The 16202-nt window shown below is 41.0% G+C and overlaps 1 protein-coding gene across 2 annotated transcripts; it reads left to right on the top strand.

Annotated features, from left to right (window-relative positions):
• Positions 1-5720: 5720 nt before the first annotated feature.
• On the top strand, positions 5721-8191 carry LOC133878685 (uncharacterized). 2 transcript variants are annotated; one of them, XM_062317272.1, is made up of 4 exons: positions 5721-6229; positions 7265-7543; positions 7628-7684; positions 7902-8191. In XM_062317272.1, the coding sequence occupies exons 1-4, from the start codon at positions 5732-5734 to the stop codon at positions 7932-7934; spliced, it is 867 nt and encodes a 288-aa protein (XP_062173256.1). In that variant the 5' UTR covers positions 5721-5731; the 3' UTR covers positions 7935-8191. The 2 variants fall into 2 exon arrangements, with proteins under 2 accessions (XP_062173256.1, XP_062173255.1); XM_062317271.1 differs by lacking the exon at positions 7902-8191 and having other exon boundaries at positions 7628-7842.
• Positions 8192-16202: the final 8011 nt, after the last annotated feature.

Raw genomic sequence — 16202 nt, 5'->3', positions numbered from 1 at the left:
AAAAAATAAGAGGTGCGCTCAAAATCGTTGAGGTGTTGGCCGGCAGCAGCAAGGTTATCACAAAGAGCCTTGAATGATTAAAAATATTCCGTGATCGATGTGCTACCCTTCTTGGAAGTAGCAAGTTGATAATGAATCTGAAGGACCCGGGATCGTGCTTGGGAAGCAAACATGGACACCAAGGTAGTCCAAAGTTGGTGAGCGGTGGCACAGCCGACTGCATGAACCACAAGGGGTTCGGAGAGTGTGGAGATTAACACACTGAGGAGCATCTGATCACGTTGGCACCAAGCTAGAAATTCTGGATTTGCTATGGTGGCAGGAGCACCTTGAGTGGTGCTCGGATTCGGGATTGTCTGGGCTGGAGGCTAAGTAGAACCAGGAAGCCATGTGAATCTTGGGCTTTAACAAAAGCCATGATCTGAGTTCTCCAACTGGGAAAGTTTGCATTGGAGAGTTTGATTTGCAGGGTGTGGTTCATGTTGGGGATAGTAAAAACAACATTAGATGCAGGTGGAACAAGGGGGAAGTTGTTTCTCCTGAAGAAGTTGTAGAATCGGACATGATGAAGGAAAAAAAAAAAGACACTAGTCTATGGAAGGCTCTGTGTTACGTACCTAAGGTAATTAGAATTAGGTTTTAAATTAGGTAAGTGCCGTATTATCGTTTAAGAGAATAGTAGGTTTATTAGTATGGTATTATTCGTATAATAAATTAGCATGCATTCTTCTTATTCAGAATCACTACTTATAGAATACAATATCAATGTTGTTTTGGCTAGTGCCTTCATTATTCAATACCCTATTTATAGGGTTACAAAGCTAGAATTACGGAATGATAAATAAATAAATATTACAAACCCTAGATAATAAATATTAATTCTAAAGAGAGACAAATCCCTTATTTTCTCCTATTGGAGATATTGCTTTATGAGCAATACTCCTTATTTACCTAATAATAATAATCTACTACTCTTACCCTATTTAAACCTAATCTAATTATTCTATTAAAGATGACATTAATATAATTCCTATAGGAAGATTGAAGATTGGACTCAAGATTTCCGGATTTTTTGCTGCAGGAGAATTCAACCCAGAATCTGCTAGAGGAAAATGGAAAGAAGTTGCAGCTGGAAGGGAAGGGAAGGGACGCACGTTAGAGCAACTGGCGGCGTGAAATCTGGGCATCTAGTAGAGAGAAATATGGTGCCTGATCTTGCTACCCCTAAATGGGAGATTGCGGATGAGGGAAACCTGGAAGCCACGATTTGGGGGGGAATCAACGTCTGTGATGCTGAGTTAAAAAAAAAATAAATAAATAAAAAAAATAAAAAAAATAAAAAAAGAAAAGAAAAACAGAAAAAGAAAAAGGAAGATACCCTCCACGTCAGCAGCAATTGACAGCATTTTTAGGACCTTGAGGACAAGGTCCATTTGAAGAGGGTAGGAGTGTTACGTACCTAGGGTAATTAGAATTAGGTTTTAAATTAGGTAAGTGTCGTATTATCGTTTAAGAGAATAATAGGTTTATTAGTGTGGTATTATTCGTATAATAAATTAATTAGGAAAATAATGAGTCTTGCTCATAAAGCAAGAATCTCAAAATTAAGGGATTTATATCCCATTATATTAGGTTTTTTATTAGGAAGGAAATAAGAGAATTAATTATCCCGTTAGGTTTAGTATTATTTATGTACTATTTATTTATTTATTGTTTCCGTATTTTCAGCTTGTAACCCTATAAATAGGGGTATTGAAGAATGAATAATATCAAGAAGAAAAATTATAAAACAACTCTAGGAGTTGCTTTGGGAGTTTTTTAGTGTTTCTCGAATAACCCTAACTTTAGGAGGCCCAGGGTACCTTGAATACCCTACTATCCCACGCACTTTCCCATCCAAATTACCATCGTCCATCCCCCGTTACGGAGGACCGTAACATAATGCCATAACGCAAATCTATCCGAGTTTTTGTTTGGGCGTAAATAAATTGGATCATATAGCAGTTATTTTCATCAAACGAAATAAAATCACGACGGCCTAAGAATTTCAAAAATTTGAAGACGAAAATCTCGGAATAAAACTGCTTTTTGGCCCCGAAAATTCCGATTCACTAACGAACCACACAAAATGCAAATGAACGCAAATTTTTGTTTGGGCGTAAATAAATTGGATCATATAGCAGTTATTTTCATCAAACGAAATAAAATCACGACGGTCTAAGAATTTGGAATATTTGAAGACGAAAATCTCACTTACATTGTGGAGGACGTATGAAGCCAAGGGAGCAGGTATGGTCTTTGAAGAATATTATTTTGTGTTTTCCAAATTACCACCGAGAATACACAACCGCACAAATAAAAGAATACAGAATTCCCGCTCTCTTTAAGTCACAACCCGAGAGATTTGCAGTTTTATTCCGAGATTTTCATCTTCAAATATTCCAAATTCTTAGGCCGTCGTGATTTTATTTCGTTTAATGAAAATAACTGCTATATGATCCAATTTATTTACGCCCAAACAAAACCTCGGATAGATTTGCGTTTTGTGTGTTTCGTTAGTGAATCGGAATTTCCGGGACCAAAAAGCAGTTTTATTCCGAGATTTTCGTCTTCAAATATTCCAAATTCTTAGGCCGTCGTGATTTTATTTCGTTTGATGAAAATAACTGCTATATGATCCAATTTATTTACGCCCAAACAAAAACTCGGATAGATTTGCGTTTTGTGTGTTTCGTTAGTGAATCGGAATTTCCGGGACCAAAAAGCAGTTTTATTCCGAGATTTTCGTCTTCATAGCCTTTAATGAATTTTCTATAATATCCTGTTAACCCCAAAAATCCCCTTAAAGCCTTTAGAGATTTAGGAACAGGCCACTTCAGCATACTTTCAATCTTCACTGGATCTGTCTTAACCCCCTCAGCCGAAATAATGTGCTCCAAATACTCAATCTCTGCACACCCGAACTTACACTTGACCTCCTTAGCATACAACTGATTATTCTGCAGCACTTCCAAAACCAACTTTAAATGGCTGAAATGTTCTTCTTTGGTTTTACTATAAACCAAAATATCATCAAAAAATACAAGTACAAACCTCCTCAGATAAGGTTTAAACACATTCATCAACCCTTGAAAAGTTGAAGGGGCATTGGTTAAGCCGAAAGGCATTACCAAAAATTCATAATGTTCCTCGTGTGTTCTAAATGCTGTCTTGTGCACATCCTCAGGTTTAACCCTAATTTGATGATAGCCAAACCATAAATCTAGCTTAGAAAAAATATGTGAGCCATGTAATTCATCCAGCAGTTCATCTACTACTGGAATGGGAAATTTATCCTTCACTGTAGCTTTGTTTAGGGCCCTGTAGTCCATACACATCCTCCAGCTTCCATCAGCCTTCCTTACCAATAAAACAGGGGATGAAAATAGTGATTGACTTGGTCTAATAGCTCCAGACTAATGCAATTCTTTCACTATTTTTTCAATTTCCCCTTTCTGGTAATGAGGGTATCTATAAGGCCTAACAGAGATGGGTTGAGACCCTTCTTTCAACAAAATTTGGTGATCATGAGACCGGATTGGGGGCAATCCTTTTGGCTCCTCAAAACCTTCCTGAAATTGGCTCAGCAACTCAGAAAAATAAGAATCTTTACTGACTTTAGTGGTCTGTACATCCGAAGACACTAGTTGAAGAACTAACCCCTTCCTTCGCACATTAGGCAATTTAGAAAACAAGCTACTATCCTCCCAAGCTGATTCCTTAGGGATTAAACCCTTAAGTAAAATGGCCTTATTAAACAATGTGAATTCTATAGTGAGGGTTGAGAAATTCCACACAATAGAGACATCCAAAAAATTATGGGAACTACCCGAATCAATCAAGATAATAATTCCTTGATATTTGACCCTACCCCACAATCTCATAGTTCTGGCGTTAGGAGATCCTGTAATAGCATGAAGAGATATCTCAGGAATTTCATTGCAACCTTCATCCACTTCCTCAACAATCCCATTGAAATCTGTATCCAGATTTTCTTCCTCAATCTGCTCTGAAAACAGCTCACAACCTTCGATCAGAAAAATCTTACCCTTAGTGCAAACATGGTTCAAGTTCCATCTTTCATCACGTGTAACAGAGACCCTTCTTCCTCCTTTCAGCCATTTGAGCCGATGTAAGTCTCTGGATAGGCAAATTAGATTTTTGAACAACACTAGGAAAATTATCACTTCTAGTTCCTCCTTCTAACTTGGCACTGCCTAACAAATTACTTCTATTCTGTTGCCAATTAGAGTTTGTATAAGCACTAAACTTTGAAGTTCTTCTTGCATTTAGCACACATTCTTCCTGTATCTTAGCCATAACAAATGCTACATTCAGATTATGAGGTTTAAGTAATCTTAAAGGCAGTCTAATTTCATCTCTCAAACCACTCAAAAAGCAACTTAACTTGTATATTTCAAATAACCCTCGAAGTCTATTAGAAAGTACCTCAAACTGTGTTTTGTATAACGTTACAGTAGAAGTCTGCCTTAGCCTTGTTAATGCCTCCATGGGATCATCATATGCTGGACTAACCCGCAATAAGAGAGCCTCAGTAAAGCCCTTCCAATGAGTAAAATATCCACACTCTTCTGAATCTTGAAACCAGATTAAAGCATCACCCTCCATGTGAAATGCAGCCATTTTAAGCCTCTGTCTCTCTGGTGTTTGATAATGGTCAAAAAATTGTTCTGCCTTGTAAATCCATCCTGTTGGATTTTCCCCCATCAAACTTGGGAAAATCCATTCTTGTAGGACGTGGCCTCTGGTCCCATTGGTCATCTTCATATTCCCTGCTAAACCTCCTCATTTCTTGTTGATTCTGTTGCCCATTCCAGTGATGATCAACCTCGTCATTCTGTCTTTCATTCCTTCTTCTGTCTTCAGAGTAGCTTGTCCAAGTTCTAGTATTTTCCAGCACTTCATTTTCTTGAAAATTCTTGCTTTCTCTCCTTGCTGGTACTTCTTTCTCACAATCTTGGATAACTTCTTTACCCTTAAGCAATTTCTCCATTCTTGCTACTGAATTGTTTGTTTCATTTTGTGCAGCTGCTAGCACTTGCAAAGCTTCGGTCAACTGCTCTAGCTGGGTCTTTTGCTCCTGTAAATGCTGCCCCTGCTGCCTCTGTACATCTTCAACCAACCTCAAAGAATCCGCTAGATGGGTCATCCTAGTCCCTTCAGCCATGGCAAGATTGACGCTCTGATACCACTTGTAATGCTATTATTTAGTTTTGGATTTGTAATGGATGAATTGTAATGGAAGGAAACAAGAATTGAATGAAATTGATGAACAACACGGTAGTTATTGAAGAATAGCGACGACAAAGCTCTAAGAAACTAACAGTTCTAACAACATTACACATTTTCCATACCCATCTACGCAGTCCATTGGGCTTTTATACAGGATTGATCAGTTAACCAACTAACCAATAGCCCAACGACTCAGCCTTATTACAACGTTTATAACAACCCAAAGACTTATCAAAACAGTGTGTTACAATGCTTAGCTGTATACCCTCTTCAGCTCAACATTATCTCTAAGCCAGGTGTCAATCTCTTATTACTCCTTTAGTCTTCTCACTTACATCACGGAGTCTGCACACATCAATCACTGCTCAAGACTAATACACACTGCTCAAGGCTTAATAATTCAAACTCACTTCTCAACGTATCTTTTCTCAGATCTTCTATGTTCTTCTTGTCTTTTTCATCTTCGCTTGTTCTTCTTTATTCCTCCTTACAAATTGAAGAAAAAACTTTGTGTTCATCTAGTAGCGACTCATCTGGAAGTTCCATTGGCTCCATCAATGGTGTCTTAGGTGATGGAACTATGTCTGTAGATTGGCATGTTGAAAGGAAGGGGTTTGCTGTCCTTGATGCTTTGAAGACCTCTTCCGAGTTTAGTGAAGTTGAATTCTGTTCCCTTGATGGAGGAAATAAAGCACTTGTTGCACAAAAGAGATTGCAAAAGCCTCCCAAAAGATACATTGAAGAGTCATTGGAGCTTAAATCAAGATATTGTAAGGGGAAAAGTGGAGCTGTCAGATCTTGCAAGCATTTTTGCCCAAAGGGATCTGGAGCTACACAATTGGTTTGCGTAGACAAATCTTTCAAAAGAAGTTGCATTCAAGTTCCATTTGGTCGTCCAATAGAGGAAGAGCACCTGAAGACAAATGCATCATCTTGGGTAAGGAATATTTTTGTTTTATATATATATATATATACTCTTACAGTGTCTTGAATTCCTGTGCTGGCTGTCAACGGCCTAATTAATGTATATGAATGGATAAAGGTTTTACCTTTTTCTGTTTTGTTTCGTTTTTCTTTTTTCTTTTTTCTTTTTTGGTGTGTGGAATTGGATGGAGGATTGTCTTGGCAGTTTTACTGATTAATATACATCTATTACTATACTTTTACATGAAAGTGCAAACGTGTCATAAAGAGTCTTATCAACTAAAATCAACTTTGCATTTATCATCAGCACTTTCCCTTGAGGGGCACATTTTCCCTCTAGTAACTCAGCTTAATGGTTGGAATGACTCAATGAGGAGTCAGATCTCCTGTCAGCTAATCAGATTATCTTAACCATGAGTCCACAGTGCTGTAATATATTTTTACTGACCTTTCTGGCCGAGCTGGTTTCTTCAAACAATTATATGAGTTAAGCATCGAACTAATTAATGATTGTGGAAAAAAAAAAATTGTAATCAACTTAATTTGCAATCATTTTACGTAAGTTGATATCTGGAACATGTGCTACAAAAATATGGCTCAGTATCTATTCATCTTTAAGTGGTAAAGTGAGTGAATGGCTTTACGCCACTGCTTCTTGCTTATAAATATTTTTCCTTGATTGTTCTCTACGCCAACCATCAGTGTCCCATGCACGAATGGGGTACTTTGTGACTCCTTTGATTTATTTATTTATGTATTTTTTTCTGGGGTGTCCGGGCATCTTGGTAGCATAACAAGACAATAGATTGCTTTCAACGAGTCAAGAACAAATGTTTCTATTTTTGTTTGAGCTATACCATGTATAATTTATGCTGGCCCACGTCTGTCATGTGTGAATAATGCATATTTGTTTATTACGGTTTAGTAAGTTTAATTTTTTTGATTAGTACAGTTTATTTAGGTTTTAATGGTTATATCGTAGTCCAAACTGTATTGCACTATGCTCAATGTTAAACTTATAGTTGATCATTTTTCCATTGAGTGCCAGGACCCTGGGGATTGCAAGGATGATAGACTTCCATTTCCAAAAGAACTTTATGGAGAGCCTTCTTCAGCTGGGTCGCAAGCAGACATTTCTGGGGATGAGTTTGTTACAAGGATTAATACTCAAAAAGGCAGCAGTCATAGAAAGCATCATATACCATGGACTCCTGCTGAAGTGATGAAGTTAATTGAAGGTGTTTCTCAGTGTGGAGTTGGAAGGTGGGCAAAAATAAAGAGGCAAACATTTTCATCATCTTCACGTCGAACATCTGTGGATCTCAAGGTAGTCAATGGCATTATTTTATTTGTTTGCTCCATTTTTTGTTCTCTGGAAACTGAAATTCTGATATTCTTCTTGGATTTCCAGGACAAATGGCAAAATCTGTTACGGGCTAGCTGCACTGAATTGCAGAGCAAGAGAAAGGTTGGGTTGGAATTGGTTTTGTTAGTTGTTGCTTTTTGACATTGTAACACTTACTATTTGCATCATCTAATTAGTGAGCTAACACTTGCATCTTCTAAAAGAGGTGTTATTTGAAGGGGAGAGTCCACATGAGGGTTTGTTGAGGATGAGAACTCCTATGTGCTTGTTTAGCAGTTGTTGTATTTGTCTCTTCATTTGCTTATGTTAGCTCATGCAGGTCAAGCAAGGGCAAAAGCAAGCATCACACTGAGAGTCTGTTCTGTGGCGCGTAAGAGAGTTGGAGACAACTTGTACGTATACAAGGGAAAGCAAGTCCAGGACATGCACTGCCCCTGTTGCCTTCTCCTTCCTAGCTACCACCAATAAATAATATGTCGGTGACTTTGTGTTACGATCTTGTGTTTGGGAATGTGTTTGAGAACGTGTTTGGGGTCGATGAATGGGTAAGGTGGCTGGATCAATCTTCCTAAGTTTACCTATGGTGAAAATAGATTAGGGTTTTCGAGGAACCCTAGCCTCCCAATCAACAATTAAGTTGAGAAATAATAATCTTGGCATACCTTTTATTCATGAGTACAATTCTTATATATAGAGTACATAGCATATTTCCCCATACTTGGACAACACGTCCATATTATTAGCCAAAATTATTTAATTAATTATTGCCTTATTTAGCCAAGGGAAATCACCCCTTAATTGGAAGATTACTTCCTTATTCCTCACGTTCTTCTTCCTTGCCAAATTCAGCCACTTGCCTTGGAGAAGACTTCTTGAATCTTCCTGGCTCTAGCTGGCACCCGATCAGCCCCTTGCATGCTCTTAGCTTGGCCTTCCTTCAACACGTTCAGACCATGTGCCACTTCCTTAGTTACAAACTAACGTAACAATCCATCGGATACAGTCGTGTCGGCCCAAATGGATCAAGTGAGATTTGATGGTTGGATCTTTTTGATGTACTAGGGTATCATATGTATATGGTGTAACAAAATGAGGTGGGTCGTGGAATAAGCAAAAAGTATTCCATTTTCAACTTTGTATCAGAATGAGGCCGAAGCTTTACATGAAGCTTTACATGAATGCTTTAATCATACTTGATTTAAATAACACTTTGTCAACTACTAAGGATAGTATAGGGGCAAAGAATTAAGTACTAGGAATTAGCGAGCTGATATATATTGAAAGCAAAGAAAAGCATGCTTGGAATAAAACCCTTCTTAAGTGCCTCTTTTTTGTCTCTTTATTTTTAGTTATAGGTGAAACTGCATCTTTTGAAACAGCCGATTTCTTTTAACTTGTGTCTCTGTATATAACAATCTCTTTCGTTTTAACCTGTGGAAGTTGAATTCGTTATATGTTTGGTGCTTTTGGTTATTTGAAGATTAGTGTTGGGGATAAAATTAACCCCGAGGACACGTGGATCCTAATCTGGAAACATCTCGGTGTTACATCTCGGACATTTGTTACGACCCAGCAAAGGAAGATCGTCTAGGTATAATGACGTCTCGGTCTTATCAAACCCGGTGACGGTATGAAATATCCCGAGATCTCCTAGTCTGATCGGAGCTTACATATCTCGGATATTTATGCCTCGGAGATTTGATAGAAGCTACAAGACCATTCGGGAAGTTGAATCCAACCCGATATACAAAGATTGCCTCGGTATGATAACACCTCGGATAAGACGGACTCGGTATGATAACAACTCGGATCTTCCACAACCCTGTTACGGTGCGGCAATATTCTGAGATCTCCTAATCCTTTCGGAGCGAACATGTCTCGGATATTATCATCTCGGGGGTTGGTTGAAGTGTGTTACAATTGTCTTAGAATGAGATAAGGCCAATATCTCGGAAGATCAGGGATAAGCCAAGATCAGGGATATGCCTTTACCCCATTATTAACGGGATAAGATGACTAGTAACATGGAAATTAAGATTAAAGAGGTACGAATGCAATTCAATTTGGACTCTGTGGCCTTATTCGAATTCCCTGAAGATAAAGTTAAGGTTCAACCAGACTAGGACTCAAACTCCTGGTTCAACTAAGTTTTAAGAATTTCGGTAGGACTGTGACTACCAGCCTATAAATAAGACCATCACACCAGGTATTACATAGATTATCTCTGAGCTTTTGAGATTACAGATATTTTTCAAGAAATTGATTTGCACTGACTTAAGCATCGGAGTGGGCGTAGTCAGCACCCCCGACTAGTTGTTTGTTGTTTTACAGGAATCAAGGTTGTGCGTTTGCGGGAAGCAACGAATCAATTGGAGACACGTCACCATACCGGAAACTGTACCAACAGTTTGGCACCGTCTGTGGGAACAAATAATTGTTCTTAGGAAAAATAAATCCGTAATGGTGACTAAGAGACGTTCTAATCCTGTTCAAAACGAAACCCAAGAAGAAGCGCGACGCCCTAATCAAGATGATGTCTGCGGAAAAGCAGAGTCTGCCGGTCCAGAGGCCAGAATAACCCAGTTGAGCCAACAGCTGGCTCAGGCACAGAAGAATATAGAGGACTTGCTGGCTCAGAATGCCTTGCTGATAGCTGCTTATACTCCACCACCATTGAATCACGATGCGGTTGAAGGAACAAATCCTAATGGAAACCCAGAAGAGTCAGGGGAGAGAGTCGAGCCGCAGATCGAGGACCATGTGGAGCCTATTAATCCGGTTCCACCTCCACCAACAGACTCCGAAAGAAGGCTGCAGCAGATGGTCCTGGACTTGGGCATAAAGTATGATGCACTATCAAGAACTACGGATAAGAAGCGAGACGGGAAGGAATCTCTCGTGGACAACCTCTTTCAGCATAAGGAGTCTATATTTATCGAAGAAGTATCCAACTTCGACCTGCCCAGAAGGTTTAAGGTACCCGATATCCCTGATTTTTCAGGTAGTGAAGACCCGGTGGAGCATTTGGATAATTTCCAATCTCATGTGTCCTTGCATAAGACACCTGACGCTATGGCGTGCCGAGCTTTTCCACTCACCTTGTCAGGAAAGGCTTGAGACTGGCTCAGGAACCTTCCCCTAAAGTCGATTGATAATTTCGACACCTTTGGAAGGAAATTCCTGGCCCAGTTTGTGTCCGGAAGAGCCAGAAGGAAACCCAGAGGGTATCTACTCTCTGTGCAGCAGGGACCAAATAAGTCTTTAAAGGATTATTTATGGAGATTCAACCAGGAAAAGTTGGAGACAGAAAGTGCACCAGACGACTTTATTTATGGTGCAATTTTCCAAGGATTGAAGAAAGACGGACCGTTGATGGCGGACTTGGCATTAAAACCCTCGAAGGATCTTCATACCTTTATGGTAAAAATGGACAGGTATATTACTTACTCCGAGCCCTTCTCGGTAATTCCCAGCAGCAACAACAGCCTTCCACCGAGAAGCCTAAGAAGAAGAAGAGTACAAGAAGGCGAAGAAGAATTTCAGAATTACAAGTGGACTCCATTAAAAGCCTCTCTCACCGAAGTGCTTATGGAACTCAAAAAAGATCCGAATTACCAGAGCCCGATGATGTGAACCCCGTCAAGAATAACGAGACCCAACAACGAAAGGGAACCCAAGATCGTTCTATGGACAGATTCGAATGGAAGACCTCGACCCGTTGTTTATGACAAACAAGAACCTCGGTATAAGGAAGACGCCACAAACGGTGGTGGAAACTCCGTTTGATAAGTCGGGATGAACGCCACGGGAAATCCCGATAAGTTCGCGTAGTTCTTCAAAGAACCAAAGAGAATAAACCTCACAAGTTTTATGAATAATTAATGTCTATCTTTTTCTTTACAACCACATGCTTAAATAGGCTTTACAAAAGACTAGCAAACTCTTTATCCCTACGCAATCTCTTGCGGTCCAAGCAATTATTTGGGCAACAAACCCATTATGGAAAACTTAGAAATATCAAATCAAAATATACTTAAATATCTAACTTAAATAGGGCATGAAATCATTCTAAATATGGTACTCTTCATATTTCCATGTGAGTCAACCATCAATTTATTCCGCATCAATTTGGTTTAGATTTTCTGCGATTGTTTTCTTGCCAATTCTTAGCCTTGACCGGATCCTTCTAGAACTTGAATCAAGGTGACGATTCTTTGTTGCCCACGTGGATCAATCTCAATGGGCCTCCACGAATTTGCTTGAGCCCATAACTCTTGGATGAGTCCGTTGAGCACATCCTTGAACTTCTTTGCCCGTGCTCTCGTAACCGGCCCAATTGGTACTTGAACGAGATCCTTCGAAGCGGTGCCTTGATCTCCATCACCCGAGACCCATTTCAGGAGATCCGCCTCCATGCTTGGCTCACAAATACTGTGCCTTCCATGATTCATATGGTCACCTGACCGAGCAGTGTGTATCACTGAGACAGTTGATTGAGAAATTTATCGAGAATGGTAAGCTAGTCCGATTTCTCGTTAATGAGAGAAACCAACAGGAGCGGGACCAATATCCGCGATCTAGGAGAGAAGAAGATCGGAATGAAAGGAGAAACTATAGATCGAGGCAAGAAGAAAGAAGAGGTAGAAGCAGAGAACCAGCACCTCGGCCTCAAGGAGAAGAAAGAAGAGAAAGGAGCAGGAGTAGAGCTCGGGTGGAGCAACAAGGCAACCTTCCTATCATCCACACCATCTCGGGAGGATTTGGAGGAGGAGGCGAGTCCAATTCGGCTCGGAAGGCATATGCCAGACAGCTGGATGATTTTGAAGTATATTCGATCCAAAAGCCCCCAAAGTCTTAGAAATATAATCCTCTGATTATAGGGTTTTCGGATGATGATTATGCTGGAGTCTCACTTCCGCACATAGATGCCCTTGTGGTCACCCTAACAATAGCAAATTATTAGACTCGACGGATCCTTGTTGACACAGGGAGCTCGGCTGATATTCTGTTTAAATTAGCCTTTGATCACATGGGAGTCCCACGGGAAAAGGTGGTCCCGGTCTCATGCCAATTACAGGGTTTCACTGGAGAAAAGGTGCTGCCTCTCGGTTCTATCGATCTCCTATGACGACGGGGACTTATTCGAGGCAAAAGGTCATCATGGTGAAATTCTTGATAGTTGACAGAGTCTCGGCCTATAATGCCATTATCGGAAGGACAGCTCTCAACGACTTAAAAGCTGTGACCTCAACACCGCATCTCAGTATAAAGTTCCCGACAGAAGAAGGAGTTTGAGTGGTTAAGGGAGACCAGAAGGAGGCTAGGCGTTGTTACAACTTATCCTTGAAAGACACCCCAAGGCAGCACAATCTGGGTGAGAAAGCTAAGGAGGACAGGAAATAGCAGTCACCGTTGGGGGAGCCTGTGGAAGGCTTGGAGGAGTTCGAAATAGGTGATTCGGGAAAGAAAGTTCGTATAGGCTCACAACTCCCCCAACTCGTGAAGGAAGGTCTGGTGGCATTCTTAAGGCGCAATAGTGATGTATTCGCCTGGAGCCATGAAGATATGTCAGGGATTGATCCCTCGGTCGTTGTCCATAAGCTGAATGTGGACCCCAATCATCGGCCAGTGAAGCAGAGAAGAAGGACTTTTGCCGCCGAACGAAATCAAGCTGTTGCAGAAGAGGTAGAGAAGTTATTGAAAGCCGGATTTATCCAGGAAGTGGATTACCCCGAGTGGTTGGCCAATGTGGTACTGGTGAAGAAGTCTAATGGCAAGTGGAGGATGTGCGTAGATTTCACTGACTTGAATAAAGCATGCCCGAAGGATAGTTTTCCTTTACCTCGGATCGACATGTTGGTCGACTCAACGTCTGGACACGAGTTCCTAAGCTTTATGGATGCTTTCTCGGGATACAACCAGATCTACATGGAAGAAGCAGATCAAGAGAAAACTGCTTTCATTACAGACCGAGGACTCTACTGTTATAAGATGATGCCCTTCGGTTTGAAGAATGCGAGAGCCACTTATCAGCGATTGGTGAACAGGATGTTTCGGAATCAAATTGGCAGAAACGTTGAGGTATATGTAGATGATATGCTGGTTAAAAGTATTCGGGCAACCAAACAGATAGAAGACCTTCGAGAAACTTTCCGGACTCTGAGAAAATACAAGATGAAGCTTAACCCTATAAAGTGTGCCTTCAGAGTTTCTTCAGGGAAATTTTTAGGGTTCATGGTATCACAGAGGGGCATCGAAGCAAACCCAGAGAAGGTCAAGGCTGTCCTCGAGATGGAGGCACTGAGAACAACAAAACAACTCCAACGGCTGACAGGAAGGATTGCGGCCCTAAACTGTTTCATATCACAGTCAACAGATAAGTGCCTTCCCTTCTTTAAAATTTTGAGAAAAGCATTTATGTGGAGTGAGGAATGTGAGGAAGCTTTCGGGAAGTTGAAGGAATACTTAACGAACCCTCCCTTGTTGAGCCGCCCTACTGAAGGGGAAATACTCTATCTCAATTTGGCAGTATCCCCCTCGGCGGTAAGCTCGGCACTAGTCAGAGAAGATTCGGGAATTCAGAAACCTGTTTACTTCACGAGTAAAGCACACTTCATGGAGCAGAGGAAAGATATCCCCGGATCGAAAAATTGGCGTTCGCTTTGGTTATCTCAGCCAGAAGATTAAGGCCATATTTTCAGGCTCATGCTATTAGAGTCTTAACCGAATATCCAATGAAGAAGGTTCTACAAAGCCTGACCTCTCGGGAAGGTTAGTCAACTGGGCGATGGAACTCAGACAATTTGATATCGAGTTTCATCCTCGGACGGCTATCAAAGGACAGGTTTTAGCAGATTTCTTGGTGGAGTTTTGCAACATTCCCGAAGCGGAAGAACTTCCAAAAGAATTAACCTGGTTCGTGTTTGTGGACGGCTCCTCAGCACATGGCAAGAGCGGGGTAGGAGTTTTCCTCAGGAATCCTGAAGGACAAGAGTTCAGTTTTGCTATAAACTGGATTTTGTCACAACAAATAATGAAGCTGAATATGAAGCCGTAATAGCAGGTCTGGCATTGTCCCGAGAGATGGGAGCAACTAATGTTGAAATCCGAAGTGATTCTCAAGTAGTGGTGGGTCAAGTTCAAGGAAAATTTGAAGCACAAGAAGATCGAATGGCCAGATATTTGGAACAGGTGTGCCGATTCCAATCTTATTTCGAAAGGGTCGTCATCACGAAGATACCTCAGGATGAAAATATCCGATCCGATGAATTCTCGAAGATTGCATCAGGAACAGATGAAGAGATTAAAGCATCTAAAAGGCAAATTATTGTTTTGACCGAGCCATCAATAACCCCGAGGACTGATGCCATGGAAGCAGATCCAACACAGGATGAACCAGAATGGGCTGTAGAGATTATTCAGTTCTTGAAAAATGGGTCTCTGCCCGAAGACAAGGTTGCGGCTCGGAAGGTAAAGATACAAGCAACACGGTTTTGCCTCCTCGGAGAAATACTATATAAAAGAGGATACTCCGAACCCCTGCTCAAATGCCTTTCTAAGACCGAGGCAGATTATGTTCTCAAGGAAATCCATGAAGGTGTGTGCGGAGACCATTCGGGAGGGAGGATGCTGGCACAAAAAACCATCCGAGTAGGTTATTATTGGCCTACGACCAGAAAGGATTCGGCTCTTCTCGTCAAGACTTGTGACAAATGCCAGAGATTCTCAAGAATTATGAAAGCAAGTCCCGAGAAGCTTACTCCCCTCACTTCTCCATGGCCATTTGCGAAATGGGGGGTAGATATTGTCGGCCCAATGCATGTAGGTAAAGGGGGTCGGAAGTTCTTAGTTGTAGCTGTAGATTATTTTACTAAATGGGCAGAAGCAGAAGCATTAACAGCTATAACCACAACAAATATCACAAGTTTCCTCTGGAAATCGGTGGTATGCCGGTTCGGGATCTCTTATGCTTTTGTCACAGACAATGGGAAGCAATTTGACTGTGAACCATTCTGGAAGTGGTGTTCAGAACTTCGTATCCGAAACTATTATGCCTCGGTACTTTATCCAAAGGCGAATGGTCAAGTAGAGGCGACAAATAAGACTCTGGTAAAGACATTGAAGAAAAAGCTCAATAAGAAGAAAGGAGCATAGGTTGAATATGTTCCAGAGGTGCTCCGATCGTACCGAACCACAAGAAGAACTCCAATAGGCGAGACGCCATTCTCACTTACCTACGGGGCCGAGGCTGTGATACCAATCGAAGTGGGATCCCCGAGCTTTCGTGTAGCTTACTACAATCCTAGGCTTAACGACAAAAAGGCCAAGGTATATCTAGATCTTTTACAGGAGAAAAGAGATGACGCTCAAGTTACATGGGCAGCGTATCAGAGTCGAACAGCTCGGTATTTTAACAAACAGGTGGTCCCTAAAAAGTTCCAGCTCGGAGATTGGGTACTCAGGAAAGTGAGCTTAATGACGAAAGATCCAACGGAAGGCAAAATGGGACCCAAATGGGAAGGCCCAAATAAGGTAGTAGGATGTCATCAGAAAGGGGCTTATCGCCTGATGACCGAGACAGGGAAGATACTCCTGAGATCATGGAATGCCGAGCACTTGA

This window comes from Alnus glutinosa, chromosome 9 (assembly GCF_958979055.1).
Source record: "Alnus glutinosa chromosome 9, dhAlnGlut1.1, whole genome shotgun sequence".
NCBI lineage: Eukaryota > Viridiplantae > Streptophyta > Magnoliopsida > Fagales > Betulaceae > Alnus > Alnus glutinosa.
Note: the sequence above shows the minus strand (reverse complement) of the source record. Positions and strands in the feature narration are given on the sequence as shown.

Bases quoted from the DNA above. Each gene is read 5' to 3' on its own strand.
- LOC133878685 (XM_062317271.1), top strand. From the start codon at position 5,732: ATGTTCTTCTTGTCTTTTTCATCTTCGCTTGTTCTTCTTTATTCCTCC. The intron at 6,230-7,264 runs GTAAGGAATATT...ATTGAGTGCCAG, and splicing joins AGACAAATGCATCATCTTGG to GACCCTGGGGATTGCAAGGA. The intron at 7,544-7,627 runs GTAGTCAATGGC...TTGGATTTCCAG, and splicing joins GAACATCTGTGGATCTCAAG to GACAAATGGCAAAATCTGTT.